Source organism: Xenopus laevis, chromosome 2L (genome assembly GCF_017654675.1).
Source record: "Xenopus laevis strain J_2021 chromosome 2L, Xenopus_laevis_v10.1, whole genome shotgun sequence".
Classification (NCBI taxonomy): Eukaryota; Metazoa; Chordata; class Amphibia; order Anura; family Pipidae; genus Xenopus; species Xenopus laevis.
The window spans coordinates 153,355,318-153,371,674 of record NC_054373.1 but is presented as its reverse complement, the minus strand read 5'-3'; the positions used below and the strand labels follow the sequence as shown (position 1 = coordinate 153,371,674).

The window sequence follows — 16,357 nt, the reverse complement described above, 5'->3', positions numbered from 1 at the left end:
CTCTTCAATGTACAACAGAAAGCTTCATGACATCAGTCCTACTGTGTCTAATTCCCTTCTAGTTAGTTATTTTATCCTTCAATTAAATAAAATCTCCTCATGCAAATTTCCCCATAATCTCTGGGTATTTACTTGTAAAGGTTTAGGATCTGGAAACCCCTTATCCAGAAAGCTTAGAATTAAAGAAAAGCATTCTTCTATAGACTCCATTTAATAAAATAATTAAAATTGTTATATTGTTTTCCTTTTTCTCTGTAATAATAAAACAGTAGCTTGTACTTGATCCAAACCGAGATATAATGAATCCTTATTGGAGGTAAGCTAATCCTACTGGGTTTTATCAATGTTTAAATGATTTTATAATATAGATTTTAAGGTATGGAGATCCCTTATCTGAAAAAAAATCCAGGTCCCAAGCATTCTGGATAACCAGTCCCATACCTGTATTATTTTGCTTGATATAATCAATAGTAGTAAAAATGAAGGAACTGTCTTAACCCTTATTCCTACTCTTTATTGAAAGAGAACAAGAGATAAAGTGCCTGAAAGCTAGTGAAAGGAGACACTGACCTCCATGAGGTTCCCCAGGATTCTGACTCATCAAAATCTGATGCAACTCTACCACTGGATATCTGACAAAGCGGAAAATATGGTTGGCGTGTGATCAAGGATTTATCTGTACAGCAGAAAGAATGGCTGCCCATGCGTAGGTGGTAGACCACTTTCACCCTTTACAGAGGTTAATGGTGTTTCAAATGAAGTAATAAAGCTGGGGTGTTGGGTGGCTGGTCTCTAATGCCTATTGTAGCATTATGGCCCAGATCTTCTGTTATTGTCAAATTCCATACTAGTGGCCCAAAAGCTGATCTTTGTAGAAATTGACCTAAAAGTCTGATCCAACTTGTGTTCCTGCAGAAGAATGTGAGTAGTTAAAAGGTAGAGTTCTGGCTGGACATTTAGTCTGGGAGAAAAAAAAGGAGCAAGGACTCATCTATCAAGGGCCCATAATGTCTGTTTGTGTTTTTTGAGTTATTTAGCTTTTTATTCAGCAGCTCTCCAGTTTGCTATTTCAGAAATCTGGTTAAGAGACAGGAATATGAATAGGATTGGCCCTGAATAGAAAGATAAATGATAAAAGTATAAATAACAATACATTTGTAGCTTAACAGAGCATTTGTCTTTAGATGGGGTCAGTGACCCCCATTTGAAAGGTGGAAAGGGTCAGAGGAAGTAATTCAAAAACGTTAAAAAGAAAAAATGAAAGGCTGCTTAGAATTAGCCGTTTTTTAAAATGAAAAAATGTGAATTGAAAGGTTGCTTAGAATTAGCCATTTTTTATAACATACTACAATTTAACTTAAAGGTGAACCACCCCTTTAAATGAATTATTTGTACCACTTTATAAGTAATGAGTGAGACTTATCATGTCGCTTGTAATTGAAAGGGGTAATTTTATGGGATTTGTGTATTCCACCAAAGTTTGCATTTTATTGTTAACCCAAAAGGACATGTTACCTGCCTGTAATATTCTCAGGGTCGCACAAACGGGGTTAGATTAAGAATGAGACAGCGGATGCTCTAAACCAGTGATCCCCAACCAGTTGCCCTGAAGCAACATGAGCAACATGAGCAACATATTGATCACCAACCTATTGGCTGTTGCTCCCAGTTGTCTCAAAAGAGGTGCTTATTTTTGAAATCCTAGTTTGGAGGCAAGTTTTGGTGCATAAAAACCAGATGTACTGCCAAAATCCATATAGGGCTACCAAATAGCCAATCACAGCCCTTATTTGGCACCCTAGGAACATTTTTCATGTTTGTGCTGCTCCCCAACACTTTTTACATTTAAATGTGGCTCATGGGTAAAAAAAAAAAAAAGGTTGAGGACCCCTGCTCTAAACTGTCCATTCATTGAACTGAAGGGCCTAAAATTCACAGGGGCAGGGAATATAGAACTGGAGTAACCCTATTAAAATGGAGATGCCTTATGCTTTTGTACTGACATCAGTGGGAGTATTCTAAGGTGTGAACATGTAAATGGAGATGCTGCTAAAAAATAGTTTCAGAATTTACTCAATTTACATGTTCTACCACCGGTAATTCACACTGGCACCAATGATTAGGTACCCTTAGGAGATGTGTTGTTTGTGGGTATAACAGAGTTCTCATGGGTGATAGGTCTCCTTGCATGCCAGCACACTTCAAGGGGTTTGTCTTCCTTTGCTTGTGCTTATATTGAAATGAATTATGCATGCATGCTTGCATTTATACATAAGAGTGGGAGTTTTTTTGCTTTCTTCAGCAGAGAAACAACTCCCTGTAAATTGCAGTGAAATAGACCCCCCCCAGTGCTGGGTTTATGCAAAATGCACCATCAAATGTAAAAATGCAGCCGCTGCCTTTACAAATTAAAATAATAACATGCAGAGAATAAATGCTCCATGTACTCAGTGACTGGTCCTATCATACTTTTCTGCGCCATGGAAAATAAATAGGACATATAAGTGACCTGTGTTTAACAGACTGTTAATGTAAAAACATCCACAACCCCAGAGACCTGTGACAATTTACACACAGCCGACAAGCATCTTTTTTCACACTTTGCACAGTACAAGTACAAATACTTGTGCTGTGACAATTTTCTGTTGCTCGTATTAGTCAGAGATCCCACCAATCACATGGGAGGCTACAGGCTCTTTGTTGGAATATCCACATCCCCAGTAGCTTGCCTAAAGAAATCACATATTTACCATGTCTAATGTTCTACCACCTTACTGGCTAAAGAAAGAAGCAATAAAACAATATTACGTTTTTTAGGGAGCATCCATGTGACTATATACCAGTGCTTGTAAAACTTTTCTTTGGTTAAAGCTCCACTTACTGGTCCAACCTTCGACAGGGCGCCTTAAAGGGTTGGTTACCTTTACGTTAACTTTTAGCATGTAATAGAATGGTCTATGCTAAGCAACTTTTCAATTGGTCTTAATTATTTATTTTTTATAGTCAGGCCCGGATTTGTGGAAAGGCCACCAAGGCTAGTGTTGCCACCCGGCCGGTATTTTACCGGCCTAGCCAGTAAAAATTATGGTTGATCCCAATGTTATTAATAGGGAAAAAAGATAAATAGATAGGAATATTTTTTTTTCCAGAAAAGTGGCAACCCTAACCAAGGCCCGGGCCTAGAGTGGCAGGGTTGTAGGGGGCGGCATGCTACCCAACCACACCCCAGAAACACCGATATGCAGGAGATACAATAGTTTTTTAAATTTTCCATGCACCAATCTCCATTGCTCTGGTCCCGATGACAATAATTTGCCTGAATAAAGGGGAGAGGGGCAACGAACAGCAGTGGGCCTAGGGCATCCACTATGCAAATCTGGCCCTGTTTATAGTTATTTAAGGATTTGCCTTTTTCTTCTCCTATTCATATTTCAGTCTCTTCGAATCAAATTGGGACCCTAGCAACCAGATTGCTTGATTTGCTGCTGATCAAAAAGCAAAATAACTCAAAAACCACAACTAATACAAAATGAAAGTATAAAATATCATTCTCTACATCATACTTAACTCCTTTAAAACCAGAACTCACAGTGAGAATTGTAACCTTTGTTTATAATTATACATTTTCAGCTCTAGTCCCATGAGACTCAGTCTGGTAGTGCCTATAGCTAGAGACAATGGCTTTATATGTGTGCTCTTATCAGCCGCCATCTTGATTATGTCATATATGGCATCTAAGAAACGACAACACAAAAGTTCTTCCTCTGCTTCTTCCAGTTCAACTATAGAATAGAGAGAGGAGGCGCACACCCTTTAAATAAAATACAGGGTGCTGTTCCATAGAAGGCTCCCGATAAGGGTCTCCAAAAATAACTAAAGATACTCAAAAATGGATTGCACACCCAATTAAAGAAAAATATATTTATTACAAAAAAATAAAATATATCAAAAAAATCAAAAAGGCAGGGCATTATTGATTTCTTTACCATTTGTGCCCCTGAGGAAGACCCTCAAAGTCGAAATGCGTTGGGCTCACTAAGTATTATTTTATTACTTTTTTTTGTAATAAATTTGTTTTTCTTTAATTGGGTGTGCTAACCATTTTTGATTATCCTCCAGTTCAACAACAGTCTTATACTGTACTTATATGCCTGACTTACATACAGTATATTCCCTTAGCTGGAATGGCACAGAAAAGCTTTTCAACATTCCTAACACAAATGAAACTAACCCATAAAAACTGCATTTCCATATATAAAATCCCCAAAAGGTTTGAGAACCAGATGGTGGTTTTACTAAATCAAATGTAACATTTTTTTTTCATTGTGGTTTGGAAAATTCTCTAAAAAGTTTTTCACGGCACATATTGCGAGAGCAGAAATACTTCTCAGATGTAAATGTTCTGGGCAGGCTAGTAGCAATAGGCTTATATAACATGTGCAGCCCACGGCCCACAGCCTGCCAATGCGTCAGTGAAATTCTCACATTTGTCTCTTTGATGATTATACTAAACAATGAACTATATCAGTTTTTTAGTCACTGACACAGTTAGTTATTGTTTAGGGAATACATAAGATAATTAAAGCCAAATACCTTGTACACCAATTTGCGTTTCCGAAGAAACGTTTTTTTTTTACTGAAAACTACAATTATCTTAAATGTTCTTAACTTTTTTTAAGCCTTTCTTGCTTTTTAGTTCCTAGTGTAACATTATCTTTAGATCCTATCCCTGAGGAACAGAATGATTTGTGGTTTATAGTCCTTTGTGAATGTTCTAAAATGCACCGGCCATGATTATAGATTTGGCCTGTGTTGGGCTGAGGTGCCAGGGGCTACCTAAAAACCTTAGACTGAGGGAACCCAACTGTTTATACCCGTGAGCCGCATTCAAATGTAAAAAGAGTTGAGGAGCAACACAAGCATGAAAATGTTCCTGGGGTGTCAATCAAGTGTTGTGAATGGGCATTTAGTAGTCGCTATGTGGACTAGCAGACTATACTGGAGGTTCTGTTTGGCAGTACATCTGGTTATGCATTTAAAATAAGCACCTGCTTTGAGGCCACTTGGAGCAACATCCAAAGGACAGCTCCCAGTGGCCTAAAGATGACCAAAGCTTCTGCTGTTATAAAAGAAAAATACTATTAATATGTGTATCTGATTTATTCAATATTCCTGGATACATCAGCCCCTGGAGTTGAAGAAAAGGCTGGAGAGAACATCCATGGCATCATGTGGCATGACTACAAAAATATAGCAGACACAAAGAAGGTTGGATATGCCCAACCACTACGAGTGCTGTAAGATTTGAAATGGCTTGTGACACGCTAATGAACAGTCTTCCTCATATCAATAGCAAATAATATCTCCGTGTGTATACAAGCAAGTAACTAACATGACCAAAGCTAAGGCAGAGAGACATGAATGTCTTATTATGGCCATCCTGATGCTATAATGGAGGCTGAATAAATCCTCCAAGAAAAGGATGCCAATGAACAAAGAAAGAGAGGAATGTCCTAGTCAAGCAGTCAATAGAAGCCTTCCACCAAGGTTCATTAACCCTCTTTTCTTGTTAGGTGCCAATTACCGGTAACATTAATGCTCCCTACCATCATCCTCACCCTTTAACTGCCTATATTTCATTCCATTGCTTGGAATCTGGGATTTTCAGGATAACGGATTGTTTTATTATTTGAATCTTCATTACTTAAGTCTACTAGAAAATCATGTAAACATAAATAAACACAACCATGGATGTGAGTTCCTCCGAAAACGAAGCAGCAATTAAAAAAATACAAAATATTTAGTAGGACACATTAGGAAAAGGCCTAACATGTTTCGTGCCTGTTTGGGCACTAACTCATAGGCTAAATGGCACACCCTTGTACATTGCATATATAGGGGTTATGACCAATCAGGAAAGCAACACATATCTCAGCCAATCACAATCAGTAAAGGCAAATTCGCCAATTGCAGGCACCACACATATTTTTTATAAAAATAATACAATACTTTATATAATTTCATTATTTTTATCAAGTATGTTTTTTTTTGTAACTTTTGTATAAACACATTGCAACCTTATGTGTGGAGCCTGCATGTAAAATGGCAATTTGCCTGTACTGATTGTGATTGGCTGAGATATGTGTTGCATTCTTGATTGGACACAACCCCTATATAAGCAATATAGTGGGGTGTGCCACTTAGCCTAGGAGTAAGTTCCCCAACAGGACGAAACGCGTTGGTTAGGCCTTTTCATAATATGTCCTAATAAATATTTTGTATTTTTTTAATTGTTGTTTCATTTTTGGAGAAACTCACATCCATGGTTCTGTTATTATGTGCATGCACCCTTGGACTGGGGTGAACTGTGAGTATGTCCTCCCATTATTTTTGTTTTTCAGCTGTTGAAATTATATCTACTTTGGCAGTGCTTATATTGGCCTTGCGCAGCATACATATTTTTTGTAGTTAAACATAAAAAAACCCAATAGGCTGGGTTTCTTCTATAACTAATAAGGATTAGTTATATCTTCGTTTTTTATCAAGTACAAAGTACTGTTTTATTATTACAGAGAAAAAGGAAATAATATTTAAAAATTTGTATTATTTGGAAAAAATGGAGTCTATGAGAGACAGTCTTTCCACAATTCGGAACTTTCTGCATCTACGGGTTGCCAGATAATATATCCCATACCTGTGTATAAATTTAAATGTCATTTTAAATTTTTGGTGTCTTTCATCAGAGTATGTTTTAAGTGTTTTGTATTAATATTAAAATGGATATGGGTAGCATGTGAATCTGTGTATGACACATATACAATATTCAGTATATGGCTGTGTGTATGCGAGTGTACTAGAAAAGTAAGTGAACAATCATTGTGAGTGTGTGATGGGGTGAGCGTATAATGGCGACAGCTCTATTGTTGCTTAATGGAATGTCTGGCTCACGTTTCACATTGATTGCATATTCGTCGTATCGGTTTACCAGCAGAGTATGTTTTGCATTATGCACTTTTCTCTGTATATTATCTATCCCACGCCAAAACCTTTTCAGAACATATATAACAGCTGACAATTTAATGATCCTGGCAACAGGACTAACTTTGTGTTTACATTACAAAATACATTTCAGAAACACACGTATGTCCTAAGTAAGCATGTGCAGATGTGGGCCACAATATCCTCCAATTTGCTACACACATGTACTTGGTAGAGGCATAGATTTGTTGGCCTAGTTTAAGATTATATCTTTATATATGCTAAAACCTAGTTACTCCTGCTCTAAGATGTTTTGAATGTAGCCCCTGCACCTGACACAGGGGTCAGCTTACTAAAGTGCAGTAAATTTGACTATATGTTTCTGCATGTTATCAATGCAAATATGTTTCCGCCAAATTATCTGCAGCGATTAAGTTAACTAAACTGCAATGCGCTCAGAAGTCATTGCGATCACTGGTGGTAACTACGTTATAGTGCCTGACCCCTTGAGAATTTTCTGGCTAAAAAAAGTAGCATTATTTTCAGCGAATGCGATAACTGGCGAACACATATTCTTGTATATTATATGTATATTTTTTGTCTATATTCTGTGCACATATTTTTACCGCGATTTAGTAAACGATCCATCGCGTGGCGCTCGATTTCTCCTCCCTGGCTATCTCCTATAGAAGGCAGGGAGGAGAAATCGAGCGCCGCACAATGGATCGTCACCTTGTCCCCGTTTCTGAAGAGGAGCAGAAGTGGGAAATCGGTAAGTTATTTCTTAATAAAGACTTTGCAAATTTAAAGTTAAAAGTGTCTTGGTGGTTTTTTTTTCGTTAAGTAGAAACTCATTTTTTTAAAAAAATGTTTTATGTTACTGGTCCTTTAAAGGGTGTTACCATCATTACTTTGTTGCACTGGGGTCTTGGATTAAGGTCTAACCATGCTACTATCTGCAACTTGTAGAGATTTCTTTGTTCTTTCCATGGTTCTTTGTACTTTTCTCTGGTTTCCTCCCACAGTCCAAAATTATATGATGTGGTGATGTGCAGATCTGTTGAGGACTCCCTGGTTTACTTTGGGGGTCAGCTAGTAAAAGACACTAAATCCAAAAGGAAGAGTGTGAGGATCTCCAATAATCAAGAACAAATTATGTTACAACATAATTTGTTCTTGATTATTGGAGATCCTCACACTCTTCCTTTTGGATTTAGTGTCTTGGATTGGGACCTTGGGACTGAGGTGAACTGTGAGTGAATCTCCTTGCTATTTACTTAACCATAATATTTTTTTGTATTTAGAGTGGTACCATCTATATTGAATATTTTTCCTTGTGGCAGCACACACTTCCATTTTTCTTACAGTCAGCTAGTAAAACCATGTACTTTAATTGAGGAAGGAACCAAGGAGGTCTGTCTCTCTTCCAGGCCTAGACTGGCAATCTGTGGATTCTGGCAAATGCCAGATGGGCTGCTGTAAGATGCCATAGACAGTCACTATTTAGGGGGCTGGTGGGGGGCTATTTGGGTCTCTCTGTACTTAAAAAGGCCAGGGCCTGTTTTGAGTCCCAGTCCAGACCTGCTCTCTACTAAATTCACAAGACTGAAATTTGACAGTTCCCTTGGTAGATTTTATTGTTTGTACGTCAGAATTACACGATTGATCAGTGATTGATATATTGCAAGCAGTAGCAGTTATACATCGATTGGGATATACTGGCCAACATTTATGAAAATTTGATATAATATGATGAAAATAAAAAGCAAACTGTATATGTATTGTATGGGAAATTAACAAGATTCATCAGACCAAAAAAATCCTGAAAATTGGTTGTTCCCCTTCCAACATATTTTTTCAGTTCAGTTGTTTTCAGATGGTTCCCCAGAAATAGACTATTCTCAATAACATAAATGTTCGATTTGTTTTTCTAATATTGAAATTTAAAGTTTCATTTTTCACCTTCTTATGTCAGCTCTGTGCACCAATGCTGGAAACTGTTCTAAATTGATACATTAGTTGATACTTTACTTATCTTTGGCTCTGCTGAGCAGAATCATTAAAAGCAGCTGTTATAATTGATACAAAAGTTGCTGAAAACAACTGAACTGAAAAAAAGTGTTTGGAAGGTAAACAAGCCCTTTATATGAAAACCAATAACACCTAAAGGGTCAGGGCACACAGGCAGATTCGGGGAGATTAGTCTCCCGGTGACAAATCTTTTCTTCAAGCGTCTAATCTCCCCAAACTGCCTCCCCGTCGGCTAAAATGTAATCGCCGGCAGGATGGAACTCGGAGCTATTCGTTTTCCGAAGTCACCGAAGTTGCCTCACGGGGCAACTTTGGAAAATGAAACAATTTGAGTGGCATCCCACCAGTGCGATCAGTCGCCCAGAAGAAGAGGAGATTTATCGCGGGGCGACTAATCTCCCCGAATCTGTGTGTGTGCCCTGACACAAAATCTGTTGAGATTCTATAGAAGCCAATGGGAGGCCTCTCGGAAGGATTGAAGCAAACTGATGTATGGCAGCTTTCACTCTAAACAAACATATGTATATAATTAGGGCTCTCTGGTTACATTATACTCTGTTGAACTCTTACAATTGGAAAGAAAAGTCAATATAAACGGTAATTATAGAGAGTGTACTTTTTAATTATGCACTGGTAAATGACTAATGTGTATGCTAAGTTTCCCTACAGCTGTAGTGTAGGGAATGACATCAAATAAATGAACACAAAGCACAAGAGTATATTTAAAACGTGATCTCATAGGCCATAAAAATATATATTTGGATATGTTTCCCAATGGCTTTAGCTGCACTGTTACTACTTTCCCTAAAATGTCTTATTGCAATAGAAAATTGGCTGCAAGAACAAGCAGGGACGTCGCCCCTAGCAACCAAACACGAACACTCCATCAGCAACACATTACAGCTGCCCCATTCACACTGACAGGCACAGACACAGGCCAGATTTCTTATTAAAAGGAAAAAGAAACAAGGAAAAAGGAAGACATGTTTTATTTAGGTTTGACATTAAGATGTCTGGACTCCAGGAGCCTGCAGTGTGGTATGAAACAGTAGCCATGGTGAATGGGTGCCGATGGAACACAATCAGTGTAAGTCCTTCATTATTATTAGTAAGGCAAGATGTACTAAGGGTTGAACTGGCATGGGACAGACAGTTAGATTATACCCTGAAATCACACGCTCTACAATATTTCTTTTGGGCTGTATATTTGCAGTTCCAGGTTTTTCCATGTGTCCTTAGTGCAAACCGAGGAGGAAATTGTAGAAAACTGCATAGAGTATCCCATCCTGTGGTCCCATTATACATATCTCAGTTGTAGTCGGGTTTTACAGCGGACAACGTGAAATCAATTCCTTAGTTCACTTATAGTAGATGAATATTAAAAGTAACATGTACGCCCAATAAGTTGTATAATATGAAGCAAAGTGGCATCCAGCTTTCCTCTCTCATGCCAAGTTGCCCTTAGAAATCTTACCCCCCATGCTTTTCCAGTAATGTTTCTTACAGGTAGCAAACTATTCCTTAAATCATTACTGATTGCCAGAAGTAGCTCCTGAGTGCCTGTATTGTGCCAGCACTAGCACTTAAAGCTTATTGCAGTTTCAGCTAATGCAAGTTTTCGTGTCTCTGGGTAAGACAACGTTTTTCCATCTCTGTGGCTGGGGGAAATGTTCTGTTGTGAGCAGAGAGCCCTGGGCTTGAGTGTGGCCATGATGGACTGGCAAGTGACCTCTGAATTGTTCATCTCTGGCTACAGCTCCCAGCCAAGACCGAAGGAGTATTTGCTCTGGACCCTAAACAAGTTGCAAGGCCCATACTGGCAGGTATAGTTCAACCCTAGTTGGGAAGAGCAGGTTCAGCATTCTCACATTGGTCCTCAACATTAAGACAATTTTTTTGCCCCACACAGCAGCCTTTTGAAAAGAGGAAAGAAAAGCAGACACATGGCCAAATCTTATTGGCTTTACCAGCCACATACAGGCAAAAAGTATAAAATAATAATACAAAAAACATATGAGCAAAGGGTGTGAAGATACCACTTCTATCATGTTTCTCGGGTTCTTCAGCATAGGCAACCTATGGACTTTTCAGATGTGGTTTGAACTATCATTTTCAGCATTCCACTGAGAGCCAGAGACCATTGGGAGATGCTAAGAGCTGCAGTTGAGCAACATCTACTTCCCCAAAGGTCACACATTACTATTCTAGTCACCAGGTTGTTAAATTCTGGATATTTTTCTGGATATACTTATTTCTTAATCCACTTAATTCAGCTCTCTATGTATGCCTCAGATAAAACTCCCAGAATCACCATGAACTCTCTTATTATATTTGCATTATATTCCTAATTTTTTCAGTTTTCATTGCCTTTTTGAATGCTCTAAGGACCTTAGGGATAATTTTCTCACATACAGAGGGCGTACGGTATATTTTCTCATTAGGCTTGCACTTTCATTTCCATAGTGTCAATAGCATGTCCATAGTATGCACCAGAACTCTAAATACATTGTTCTCCATCTGTAGATGCAAATGAAAACAAAAATCACAGGTGCTCAGCACTCAGTAAAGTGAATTGCTCATTGGATGATTTGGGACTTCACAAATTAGGCCCAGAATCCACATTATAGTCACTCTAATTTCAGTGGAGACAATTTAAGATAATAGTGTTTATTGCTTTCCAAACATTAATAAGGTTGCACCTGAACCCAACACTCCACTTCCTTGATGTGCTAATATGGTGACCTGTTTCCGTCATTAAAATCAGAACCATAAATTCCATAGTGCTCTTTTATTTTCCTTAAGGTAAGTTTAATAGAGCAGCCAGAATCTGTAACATTTTACTTTTTTTTATCATTAATATTATGTTCAGAGTGCAAGCACCCTTATTGCATAAATCAGGGAGCATCCTGTGACTCTCCAATTATTTTCTGTCCTGCATCACCCTTCCAACAGTTGGAGATTCAGAGTCCGCCTTTCCCTGCCCTAAACAGACATTAACATACACTTAATGACCCAGTGGGTGAGAGCCGCTGTGCCATAGAAGCCTATTTGTAAATGGAAACTAAACAAATATATATGCATCACAGTAACACTTGCATAGAAGTCTTCACAAAGGAAAAAACAAAATTCTAGTAAATAAATAAACCGATTGTCAGAGTACACAGGCCTTATTTTCTCATAGTCAAACCATCTGTGCAAGTGAGGAGCTTCCAACATGGTTCATGTGCTGCACTGTACAAACATGCTGGGCACAACAGGGTTATAATATGCTCTGTGGGCCCTTGTAATATTTAAGTGTGAGCTCAGTTGCCAATGATGTCTGCCACACATTAAGGCAGTATCAGTCCTGCTGGAAGGGCAAGCTAACAAGTGTGGGTAGAACAGAATGCCAGTTTTTGTATTGTTGTAACATAGAAAGAAGAGGTGCAAGGTTTCTTGGATTATACACTACTTCTTGCCCAGACAGACTTATCTCCAATTAGAAGCAAACCAGCAACAAAGATGTTTTTATAGGGGGTTCACAAGCTTTCTCTGTCTTTTTCACTGCAATAAGCAACCTAATTAGGGTTCTCCTTGATGAGCCATTAGTAGCTACAGCCTGTGTCTTATTTGTATGGTTTATTTGTATAGTTTGAGAGACAATGTAGCTCTACCAATGCAGTCTGTAAGGATGAAAGGCTACAATTTGCCCCCTATTGCTATCTAAAAAGTACCACCCTCAAGTTTTTTTTATTGCTTTTGGAGCAGGATACCTATATTAATTGAATATAATGAAGGACATAGGGTGATTCTCTTTCTTGCCGATGGTAAGCCAGAGCGCTAATTTAACCTACAGCCAAAATGTTATATTTAATGGTGGGGACTTAATTGTTCCACCATCTCTGAAGTTTAGGTGAAAATGTGGCATGCCTGAATCAATACTATATTTCAGCTAGGGGCTGAAGGGAAGAATTGTAATGTATTGTTAATTTAACTCTTCAATAAAAGAGGAGGAAATGCCAAATGGTCAGCATTATTGTTAACTTTGTGGCTTTTCTGAGCTTTCTTTACCAAAGACATTGGCCTTTTCTCTCATTCAAAATACCACTGAACAATAGGGCACAAAAGCAGCAAACTGAAATCTCCCCCCTGACATTTAATTTCTTATACATACGACGCCATACATCGGTGGCTCGCACAGTCACCTCTGTAGTACAAGGTTTATGTACATATACCCATACATACCCTGAGCCATTTATTAGAATCTAAAAGTATCTGTATATTATTAATCTATTGTCAGATTCATCCAAAGAGCAATGAATCTCATGAATTATAGGCTCATTTTCCCCAGCCTATTGCTTGATATCCCAAGTCCCCTTCCTGCCGCAGTGTTGCATGTGTCCTGGGAAGAGCAGTATCCATGCATTGGAAAGGTGTTCCAGTTACTATATAACTCTAGGGAAAGGTTGAGGCTAAGCTTGGGGCCGCTAACCATGTCCTGCTCTAGTTCAGTGTGCAGGCGTGGGTTCCAGTGGATACGTGGTTTGAGGGTATAGGTGTCTCCTTAATAAGGGGAGAAGAGGATAGTTCCATGTGCAGTTCTGATGGGCCCAGGAGCTGGTCGGAGTAGGTGGTGAGTGAGAGGAGGAGCCTGAAGAAGAGGAGGAGTTGGGGCCGGCCGTAAGCTTAGTGGAGAGGAAACAGCAGCAGCTGCCATTGCAACTGCCAAAGGATTGGGAAGAAGCCCAGATATGGATTTGGAAAAGTCCTTGTGAAACACCAAACCGGCCTAAGAGAAAAAAAAAGAGAGTACAATATCAGCCAAAGGATACCCAACGTTACTACTGAATGAACACAGTCTGCTAAAACATTGCAACTGGTACATGACGACCATTAATGATATTCCTGCCTGACTCTGGGTAGCAGGTAAGGATAAGTTATTTTCTCCCCCATAACCCATTCAACTAAATAAATGTATTATCAATAAATATGCAAGAACAACCCATTTCAGCAACCCTTCCATGTTTCATAAAGTTATGTAGGATAACAAAGGAAAAGAAAAACCTAGATGAGCCGCGCAGAATGTTTTTGTGTACAGTTTTCTGTGTAAAGTTGCCCTAATTATGTAATATGCTGATTCATGACTGTGGCATAACATCCATTTCTGAGGATATGTCAGTTTGCTTGTTTGGTCTTTAATCTGTTTTTGAGTTATTTCTGGTGAAGAAACAGCTAATTGCAAATAGCAGCGAAATAAATTCCACATGGGATACAGCCCCTTTCATTCCCTTCCATAGTTATTCTCTCTGCCTATGAAAAGCTCTTAACAGGGGAACCTTATAAAAGTTATTAATGATAAGTATTAATAATGCAAGCAATTTTTGATTTGTTATAATACAAGTAAAGATAAAGGAGCAAGGGGTAGGCACCAAATTGCCCCCCAACTGCCCACAATGTCAGTCACATGAAAGTTCTTGTGTAAGCTCTTGTCAGGGGTTAGTCACTTGCATAAGGTGTGGGATTCTTCCCTTGTGGGAGCCACATTAAGGGTGGTGGTATTTCCAGGGCCCCCTATAGTCAATAGGCATACGCGCATTCAGCAGAAGAAGCAGGACACTGCAATGGCCATAGAGACAGTTGCACTATTTTCTTTTATATTAGAGCAACATATACTCACTGTGAGCTCTTGCAGACTTTGTTGCTTCTTATGTCGGCTCAGTAATGGGTTAGGTTTGCCGGACACACCATCACGATGTCTGCGACTTGAGATGTGCTGCAGGCATATAAGTGAAAATCAACTGTTGAGTCCACACAAGTATAGCAGGTATTCCCACCAGACTCTCAGGTAGTACCAAGAGCCAAGTACATGCAGATCCCACCCCTTTGAACAGCTAGGTGGAAGAACATCCCATAATATCTCAGATCCTATGGAAGAACAGCTACAGGGCAAGAGTCATCCCTATGCCACATCCTTTCAAAGTGAAAAAGATAAACTATTTCACATCCCTACACCTACATTATTCATGCTGTATTCAGTCAAGTCCAAGCTCTTACCAAATCATTCAATCTCCCCTACAATAATATGATTTGGGAATGTACCTGCTTGAGCTGGGCTTCAGACGTGACCCGTACATTACAGATCTCACAGTGAAATGTTCTTTCTTGGTTGGAAGAATCCGAAGGGCCAGTGGACGCAGTGTTCAAGCCTCCCAGTCGAGGGTAGGCTTTGATTGGACCCAGGCCACTTCGAGCCTCTAAAATAGTCTTGTGCTTTGTACCTTAAAAGAAAAATCATAAAGTGGATATTATTGTATAGACATAGAATCCGTACCCTTATGTCACTAAACTATTGAGAATATGATTCTGGTGTCCAGCCATAGAACTCTCTCTGTTTTTTCCATAATTATTTATTTATACAGTACTTATTCCATGACTTACATGTAAACACTGCCCAAATCCTCACTATTGCTTTACTCCAGGGATGCCCAAAAGGTAGATCGGGTTCTACCAGTAGAACTTTAGCCGGTGATCAGTAGATCTCAAGACACTGTCAACAAACAGCTCGTCTAAATCACCCTTTTATTTCATGCTTTTCATTCAGATATTTATTATGCTAAGGTTACATAAGAAATAGTTTTTTTGTCAAATATAGCAATATACATTTTCTCATAAATCAATATTTAAGTAATATTTGCCAGAATGCTAACAATGCTTTTATGGATGTAGATCATAATGGGAAATCATGACTAAAAGTAGACCTCTCATTAGTAAAGTATGGGCACTCCTGCTTTACTCTATTGCCAAATTTCCTTTCTTAAAGGGGAACTAAAGTCTAAAATAGACTTACTGCACCAGGAGCCTAATTAAACAAATGATTTATGTTTTCAAATTTGGCTGCAGGACCATGCACATGCTCAGTGTGGTCTGGGCGTCTGTTGGGAGGTTAAGCTTAGGGATCGTCATAAATTATAAGTCAAATAATTTCTGCCGTAGAAGCCGATACAGCAAGACTGATTAATAATCAGAATATACAGACTGCACTGGGTCCGCGGATACAAATCTCTACACGGTCACCGGCTGGTCTACAGGGAAACAAACAAAGCTGCTTGAATTCTGGGAAGTAAGGGGGCTCTCCTCCTGCCATTTGAAAGTATTATCGTTTCCCTGCAGAGAAGTTAGGCTGAAGTCTGAAGTTTCCTATCCGCAGCAGTCAGAACAAGTAAAACAAAGGGGGAATTTCACTGCATACAGTCAGGTTTCTTATAAAAACGGTAGACATTTTTTAATTAAAGTAAATTGGAGATAGATTTCTTTTTATTAAAGAAAGTAAAAATGGGATTTTATTTTTTTGCCTTTACATCCCCTTTAT

At 38.7% G+C, this 16,357-nt stretch overlaps 1 protein-coding gene across 4 annotated transcripts in view; it reads right to left on the bottom strand.

Annotated features, from left to right (window-relative positions):
* Positions 1 to 9,981: 9,981 nt before the first annotated feature.
* Positions 9,982 to 16,357, bottom strand: part of znf385a.L (zinc finger protein 385A L homeolog) — a 108,856-nt gene continuing 102,480 nt past the window's right edge. For all 4 annotated transcript variants that reach the window (XM_018247540.2, XM_018247542.2, XM_018247541.2 and 1 more), the window contains 3 exons: positions 15,088 to 15,266; positions 14,666 to 14,761; positions 9,982 to 13,777 (listed from right to left, as the gene is read on the bottom strand). In XM_018247540.2, the coding sequence (XP_018103029.1) occupies positions 13,553 to 13,777; positions 14,666 to 14,761; positions 15,088 to 15,266 (500 nt within the window). In that variant the 3' untranslated portion in view covers positions 9,982 to 13,552. The remainder of the gene's footprint in view (positions 13,778 to 14,665; positions 14,762 to 15,087; positions 15,267 to 16,357) is intronic.